This window comes from Oryctolagus cuniculus, chromosome X (genome assembly GCF_051225735.1).
Source record: "Oryctolagus cuniculus isolate XC-2025 breed Fujian yellow rabbit chromosome X, ASM5122573v1, whole genome shotgun sequence".
Lineage (NCBI taxonomy): Eukaryota > Metazoa > Chordata > Mammalia > Lagomorpha > Leporidae > Oryctolagus > Oryctolagus cuniculus.
The window spans coordinates 132450979-132458935 of record NC_142888.1 but is presented as its reverse complement, the minus strand read 5'-3'; the positions used below and the strand labels follow the sequence as shown (position 1 = coordinate 132458935).

Sequence of the window (7957 nt, the reverse complement as noted above, 5' to 3'; positions counted from 1 at the left end):
GTTGGTTCGGGCTCGTGAGATTCTGCAGTTTTTCCCCATACACGCTTCTGCAACTGCGTGTTCCTAAAAGGCACCTATATCAACTCCGGAGCATTTTCTAAGTATCTTCCCAGACCCATCTGCCTCAGTAATCCTACCTGGCGAGGCGGGACCTCCCTCCACCCTGGAATGCCAGAGAGACTTCCGGGGCGGGGCCAGCATAGACCCCTCCTCTAGGCCCGAAAAACGGTGCGCGCGGGCCTGAAGGTGGGGCCTGTGAGGGGCCCCCGAGGCCGGCGCGCGGCCCCCGCTGACGACCGGGGGCGGGGCGGGGGAGCGGGCTGTGGCCCCGCCCCCGGCCGCCATTGCCGGGCCTGTGGGGCCGCTCTGCGCAGCTCGCTGGCCATCCGTCGCCAAGCGGAATAGCGGGGTGGCCCGCTGGACAGGGCACCCGTCCCTGACCGAGCCCGCGTCTCTCCACAGCCAGGCAAGTCCCCGGCGGCCCGCCCGGGGCTCCATCCCTGTGGCCTGGAAGAATGGCTGGAGCTCGGGGCCTCCCGCAGGAGGGGCGAATCGGTTCCACGTCCCTTCTCTGGAGGTTCCGGTGGGCATGATTGTGAGCTGATGGCTTCCCGGGACCCCTCCTGGCCACGCAGGGCTTCTCCCCGCGTTTCCGAGGAGCTCGGCCTGGCCGGGTGGTTAGTCGGAAGAACAAGTCGGAACGCAGATGGCACGGGCTTGCCCCTGACCTCCACCCAAACCTGCTCTTCGGCTTTCTTCCCCCCAGCGCGCACGGTCCCCAAACAGTGCACCTGCCGGCGGTCCCAACCCAACGGGAGAAGTGGACATGAGGTTGGCAGGTGGGTGGCTTCCACAGTGAACCGGAGGGAGGCCCAGGTGTCCCGACATCCTGTGTCTGGACAGGCCCCGGGTGGCCCGCTGGGTTCGGTTTTGGAAATGGACTCTACGGGCACACTCATTCGGTGACCTTGAGTTAACCCTCTCATCTCTGAGGACTTCAGCTCCCCAACTTTGAGATGAGGATTCGTATAGTCAGTTGCTCCCAACTCAGTTGTCAGGCCAGGCGCTCTTTTGGAAAATGAGCTGAGGCTCCAGGAGAGAGAGAGGATGTAGTTTGTTCTTTGCTTCCTTTTTTTTTTTTTTTTAAGTTAGTGTTACTTGGTTTAAAGTGTTTATTTTCATTTTATCCAAAAGTCAGAGATTTGTCTTCCATCTGCTGGTGCACTTCTCAAATGCCCACAACATCCAGGGCTGGACCAGGTTGAAGCCAGGAGCCGGAACTCCATCCAGGTCTCCTACGGGGTTAGCAAGGACCCAAGTACCGGGGCCATCTTCTGCTGCTTACCAGGGAGTGCAGTAGCTAGAAATTGGATCAGAAGTGCAGGTGGGACTTGAACCCAGGCACTCTGATATGGGCCGCATATCTTTTTATTATTTTTAAAGATTTATTTATGTATTTGAAAGTCAGAGTTACAGAGTGGGGGGGTCTTCCATCTGATGGTTCACTCCCCAGATGGCCAGAGCTGGGCCGATCCGAAGCCAGGAGCTTCTTCTGGGTCTCCCACGTGGGTGCAGGGGCCCAAGCACTTGGGCCATCTTCCACTGCTATCCCAGTCCATAGCAGAGATCTGGATCGGAAGAGGAGCAGCCAGGACTAGAACTGGTGCCCATATGGGATGCTGGTGCTTTAGGCCAGGGCATTAACCCAGTGCGCCACAGTGCCAGTCCCCAATGAAGCATCTTAACCAGTGCATCAAACACCTGACAGATGTTGAAAATTGAGGAGAAGGAACAAAATAGACTGTTACAAGAATTCTGCCATGGAGGAGATCTTAGGATCCAGCTCACAGCAGGAAAAGGCACTAGTCTTAAAAAAAGGATTACAGGAGTGGGTGTTGTGGTGCAGTGGGTTAAGCCACCACTTGGGATGATTGCACCTCATATTGGCATGCCAGTTTGAGTCCTGACTACTCTGCTTCTGATCCGGCTTCCTGCTAATGTGACTTGGAGGCAGTAGATGATGACTCAAGCGTTTGTGGATGGAAAATCTGTGTCTCTTTCTCTTTCACTCTGCCTTTCAAGTAGATGAAAATAAACATCAAAAAAGATTCCAGAACAGCCTATTTTTGAAAGAAATGGCTTACAAGGACATACAATGGGAACAGGAGGAAAGAAAACAAAGGCAGGTGGATGAGACACTGCAGGTAGGAAGTTGAGGAGTGCCTGTGGGCCGCTGGAGCCCCTCCCAAGCAGTGAGCTCTGGAAAACTGCTGCAAACCTGCCAGGGAGAAGTAAACATGGCAGCTGTGGAGTTGTTTTTTTTTTTAAAGATTTATTTATTTGAAAGAGTTACACAGAGATAGGAGAGGCAGAGAGAGAGAGAGAGAGAGAGAGGTCTTCCATCTGCTGGTTCACTCCACAATTGGCCACAATGGCTGGAGCTGCACTGATCCGAAGCCAGAAGCCAGGAGCTTCTTCCAGGTCTCCCACGTGGGTACAGGGGCCCAAGGACTTGGGCCATCTTCTACTGCTTTCCCAGGCCACAGCAGAGAGCCAGATCGGAAGTGGAACAGCCAGGTCTCGAACCGGCGCCCATATGGGATACCAGCACTTGTGGACGGCGGCTTTATGTGCTACGCCACAGCGCCGGCCCCCAGTGTGGAGTTTGACTCAGTTCTTCCTCCCGTCTCTCAGAGCTCTGCCTCCCAGGCCCACAGTGTGACAGCTGGTCCCACCTTGCTGGCCCCTAGTCCCTTCCCAAATGGTAGAGAAGATCCGGTTAGCAGAGGCCATGGGGTCACTGTGGAATTCCCCAGCCTCTGAGGTGGGCTTGCCCATGTCTGTCCCGCCTCCAGGCCCCCTGCGCATTGTGGCCCTAGTCGTCACTGTGGGTCTCACTTGGATCATAGGCAGCATCCTCCTGGGTGGGCCTGCCAGTGGCTTTCCTCGCATCCAGCAACTCTTCACCAGTGAGTGTGGGCCCCTTCCTTGCCCCGCTGCGGAGGCCAGCAGAGTGGCCTCCTGGGCCTCTGGCTGAGGCTCAGGGCTGGGCTGGGTTGGCTTGGGTTCTCTATTAGTCCCTGGCAGGCTGCCTCCTGCTGCCCTCCGCCTGTCTCCTGGCATCAAGCATAGTCCTCCCACCACCTCCCAGTCGCTGCAGCCGGGAAAGCCAGTACCCACTACTGATAGTTCGGTGCCCCCCGGGGAATTCCGTAGGGTCAGAGTGCGGGGCGGGGGCTTCCATGGAGCACAGGGGACGGTGCCTTAGTTTCCCCTTGCAGGCTTTGTGCTGGCCTTTGACCCAAGCGAGGAGGAGCCTCTACACTTTGTTACTGCGATGCTTCACAAATCCAGCCCCCCTTTCCCTGAACGGGGACTTCTGCATCTGAACAGCATGTAGGCTCGAGCAGGCCACATAGCAGCATTAGCCTGGCCTAAGCCCTGCCCCGGGCTGCCTGCCCGTCCGCATGCTGCAGGCCCTGGGAGGCCTCACTGCTAACAGACACCACTCTTTGTACCCACAGGCCCCGAGAGCGCTGTGACTGCAGGTAAGGCCCCTGTTACCCCCCTGCTCCTCCCGCGTGCCTGCCCCAGGTCCTCCAGGATTTCTGTTCTCTTCACTCCTCCCCCGACTAGCTACCCCTGCCCAGTGGGGTTGCTTGCACACCGCACATCTGGAATGCAGTGCTGGGACAGGCATCGCATAGACGTTCCCATTCCAAAAGGGAGCTCTTAGAAGGAAAATGGAGTCACCAGTTCCATGTAAATCCAAAACCGAGCAGGGTGAACGCCAGGAGTGTCAAAGCCTACGGAAGAACTCTGTGGCCTGCTGGGCGGAGAGGCGGCCCTCCCTCTCCTTCCTTGCCACTTTGGCCCTGTCAACCAAGCTGGCAGTGTTTCTGCTGGTGTAAATTTCTGACAGAAACCTTGATGGTTTCTTGTACAAGCCAGCAGGGTGGGAGAGGAGAAGAGCCCCCCACCCAGGGCTTCCTGGATAATGTCATCTCTAGTCACATACCGCACCTCAGCCAGCCACACCCTGGGTGTTCTCTGTGGAGGACGCTCGCTCTGTCATTGGTTTGCAACGTGATGGGGTGGAGAATGTTTCAAGCTTCTGATTCTGATTCCTAGGTGCTTGGCAGCTCTCTCAATTGGTCTCTTTCCTCTCACATTTTACTATATCTGGCAAAGGGAAACTAGGCATTGCCTTCAATACTTTGCTGGGAAATCTAAGATAAATATACAAAGTAGCACTTGTATCCTGTCTGCAAAAGGCAACACACAAGTCAGCCAAGTTCTTTGCTACCTTGTAACAAGGGTGACCTTTCCTCCAAAGTTCCAAGTGCTCTTCAATTCCCTCCGATTCCTGGTAGCATTCGCCTGAGGAGATAGATAGATACATAGATACATAGATAGATATTGTCTAAGATAATTTAAGCTTTGTCTCTGGCTTTCTTCTCTATGAGCCCTCACCTGTACTGTACATATATCTACCAACAGTCTCTTAAAAGCAATTCAGGCCTTTTCTAACGTCTCAAAAGTCTACAGCCTCTACCCACTTATTACCCAGTTGCAAAGCCATTTCCACATTTGTAGGTATCTGTTACAGAAGCACCCCCACTTTGTGGTACCAAAATCTATCCATTTCCCATGACTGCCCTAACAAAGTTCCACAAACTGGGTGGCTTAACCAACAGAAATGGGTTCTCTCCTAGTTCTAGAAGCCAGAAACCTGAAACCAAGGAGCCGGCAGGGCCTGCTCCCTCCCGCAGCTTTAGGGGAGGGTCCTTCCTTGCCTCTCCTCAGCTGGCGGCTGCCTCTCCTCTGCACGTCTTTGCCTCTTTTCTTCTTATAAGGACATCAGACATGTTGCACTAGGGCCCAACCGATTCCCCTGTGATGTCATCTTCACTAATATATCTGCAACAGCTGTATTCCCAGACAAGGGCGCATTCTGAGGTAGTGGGGGTTAAGCTCACATATCTTTCGTGTCCTGCCTCTCCCTGCCGTGCTGTGTGCCTTGTCTGTGCAGGCTCGCCAAGCCCAGCTCTCCCCACCCTTGCCTTGTCAGTGCCCAGGCCAGCCCTCCACCTCCTTCCTCTCCCTCCACGAGTAGCAGAAAAGTTTTCTCCCTGGGGTCCCTGTTGCATCTCCAGTGAGACACAGAGTATCTGTAGAAGTGTCCCTGACCTTGGCCTAAGCCACACTCTCCATGCTGGTTCCCTGCTCTGCGGTCACTCGTTCCAACCTGTGGGTCAGTCCTGACCTTCCCCTCTCAGATCTCAGGTGACCCCAGGCCCAGGCCCACAGGTCACACCTGCTGTCCCCGCCCAGAGCCACGGGCCAGGAAGTACAAGTGTGGCTTGCCCCAGCCATGTCCTGAGGAACACCTGGCCTTCCGCATGGTCAGTGGAGCTGCCAACGTCATTGGGCCCAAGATCTGCCTCGAGGACAAGATGTGAGCTTCCTTGGGGTGAATGGGCTTGGGGAGGCGCTGGGTCTTTGAGGGCTGAGGGCCGTGTGTGGGAGAGCAGAGCAGATCTCCTGTCCCCCCGCTAGGCTAATGAGCAGTGTCAAGGACAACGTGGGCCGTGGGCTGAACATCGCCCTGGTGAATGGTGAGTCACCTGGACTGTAGGGTCAGAGGTGGGAGGGAGCCATGCTGTGACCTGCTGCCTTCCTTCCCCACGCCCCTACCTGGACGCGTCCAGGTGTCTGCCCTGGCCCTCCCCTTCACAGATTCCCAGGGAGGCCTAGGAAATGGTCTGATGAACAAAAACAAGAGGAAGTTCCAGGACATTGCAGGGTGCTTCTTGGGAAGCCTCAATTACTAGACTGAGGCCCCAATGGTTTTGAGTGGGCTGGGCCTGTCCCAACACAGGGATGAATATGGGGCAGGGGTGGGGGGTGGGAGGGGCATCTGAAAAGCTTACAGAAGGGCTGTACCTAGCTGCCACCCTCCTGCCATGTCCTAAGTCCCTCTCTTGACACAGGGGTCAGCGGTGAGCTCATTGAGGCCCGGGCTTTTGACATGTGGGCTGGAGGTGAGTGGCAGCCCCAGCCCCCTGCTCTTGCCTCTCACGGAATGCTGCCTTCTGGGTCCTAGCACTGGGGCTTCTCAGCGCTTCCTGTGGGGCTTTGTCCAGGGGCTATATATGGCCCCAGGGACAGCTCTGTCTTCTTACTCTGGTGTGTCCCTGCACGCGCCTGGCCCAAGCTCTGCCTTGCTTTTCTCACTTGGTGAACAGGGCTTGGTGGGGGAGGGATGCTCAGTGGGGTCCCCTGCCCCCCACAGATGTCAATGACCTGTTGAAGTTCATTCGGCCACTGCACGAAGGCACTCTAGTGTTTGTAGCATCCTACGACGACCCAGCCACCAAGTAAGTGACTGCCCAGGCCGGCCTCAGCTTCGCCCCTCTCCGGTGACAGCTCACGTTTCTTCCTTCTGTGCACAGGATGAACGAAGAGACCAGGAAGCTTTTCAGCGAGCTGGGCAGCAGGAATGCCAAGGAGCTAGCTTTCCGGGACAGCTGGGTGTTTGTGGGGGCCAAGGGCGTGCAGAACAAGAGCCCCTTTGAGCAGGTACAGTGGGAAGCCCAGCAGTTTAGCCTCCCAGCCCCAGGCTCTGTCTCTTCACAGCACAGCAGGAGCCCTGTGCCACCACCCCTCCACTGGTGGCCCTTGGCCCCCTTGCTCTTGGCGTTGGGGGTAGGTAACATTGGCCTTCGCTGCCCTCTATGTATTTTATCCTATAGGGTCTGTAAACGGCAGCACTTTCAGACTGGCAACACTCAACAGCTAGGAGACCTTCCTCCCCAGTGTCTTCAAGATGCTTAGGCTTTTCCCGGTCCTCCCAGACCCCAGCATCTCTGCTTCCCACTGCACACCCTCCTGCCGCCAGCCTGCACTGCCCTCTGCCACAGACCACATGTGGCAGGCTCTGTGCTGCAGGCTGGGCAAGAGGGGAGCCCGGGCACCATCTTCACCTTGGAGAGGCTCCTGCCTCACCAAGCCTGGGCCTCCATGACACACAAGCAAGCTGCTCTGACTGCCCAAAGAACAGCTCAATACCCCCGTCGCCCCCACCGGGCCTTGTGCTTGCTGCGGCTTCTAGCAATTCCGTGCGGGCCAGTGGGGGCAGGGTACACGCCCCCTCCCCTCCGCTTGAAGTTGATCACCCGGCACAAGGCAATAGCAAGCCTGGGCCCTGGCCTGCTGCTGTTCCTGTCCCCAGGGGCTAGCCCATGACATCCTGCTCTCCCGCCCACAGCATGTGAAGAACAGTAAACACACCAACAAGTATGAGGGCTGGCCCGAGGCGCTGGAGATGGAGGGCTGCATCCCGCGGAGGAGCATGGCCAGCTAGCGTGGCATGCCAGGCTCAAGGGGCGAGACGCCACCAGCGCTGCCAGCACAGGGCCGAGGCACCTGCCCCGTGCCTCACAGTGAGGCAAGAACATTCCCTGACCCCAGCACATCGGACTCCGAGATGGCACCATATCTTGGACGCACAACGTGAGGTTGCAGGGGCTGGCCCCATTGCACTTTGTCATGGGAACCCAGGTAGCTGTCGCCTCCTTTTCTTAGAGCTGCTTCCCTGATGAGGCCCCAGGCCCCCTTTCCTCCTGGGCCCCTCCTGCCTGGAGGGGCCCTGGGTGCTCACCCCTCTCCCTGGATGAGGTGGCTAGCGGCTACCTGGCAGGCTAGAGCATCTTCTGGAACCTCCCAGCAGTGCAGGCTGGATGTACTTCCAGAACGAGTCCGCCCTGTGAGCCATACCTGGTGGCCACTTCTGAAAGCCCAAGTGCAGGCTGCCTCCTGCCTCATCCTCCACCTGAGATGGAGAGGTAGCCTGAGCCTGATCACACCACGTGGGGTGGCTTCTGTGCTTTGTCAGAGGGCTTGCCTTCTAGATGACCTCTTAATAAATTCTTGGCCCTCAGCGGAATAAAGTGGA

The 7957-nt window shown here is 57.0% G+C and overlaps 1 protein-coding gene across 7 annotated transcripts; it reads left to right on the top strand.

The window, feature by feature from the left end:
• Nucleotides 1-287: 287 nt before the first annotated feature.
• On the top strand, nucleotides 288-7952 carry FAM3A (FAM3 metabolism regulating signaling molecule A). 7 transcript variants are annotated; one of them, XM_008250290.5, is made up of 10 exons: nucleotides 288-466; nucleotides 767-839; nucleotides 2856-2969; nucleotides 3525-3548; nucleotides 5260-5458; nucleotides 5560-5618; nucleotides 5994-6044; nucleotides 6296-6380; nucleotides 6456-6582; nucleotides 7271-7952. In XM_008250290.5, the coding sequence occupies exons 2-10, from the start codon at nucleotides 827-829 to the stop codon at nucleotides 7364-7366; spliced, it is 768 nt and encodes a 255-aa protein (XP_008248512.3). In that variant the 5' UTR covers nucleotides 288-466; nucleotides 767-826; the 3' UTR covers nucleotides 7367-7952. The 7 variants fall into 7 exon arrangements, 6 of the variants coding, with proteins under 6 accessions (XP_008248512.3, XP_002722693.1, XP_002722694.1 ...); XR_016228205.1 differs by having other exon boundaries at nucleotides 298-466; nucleotides 5540-5618; XM_002722647.6 differs by having other exon boundaries at nucleotides 298-466; nucleotides 5335-5458.
• Nucleotides 7953-7957: the final 5 nt, after the last annotated feature.

Bases quoted from the DNA above. Each gene is read 5' to 3' on its own strand.
- FAM3A (XM_008250290.5), top strand. The intron at 5,459-5,559 runs GTGAGCTTCCTT...TCCCCCCGCTAG, and splicing joins ATCTGCCTCGAGGACAAGAT to GCTAATGAGCAGTGTCAAGG. The intron at 6,381-6,455 runs GTAAGTGACTGC...TTCTGTGCACAG, and splicing joins TACGACGACCCAGCCACCAA to GATGAACGAAGAGACCAGGA.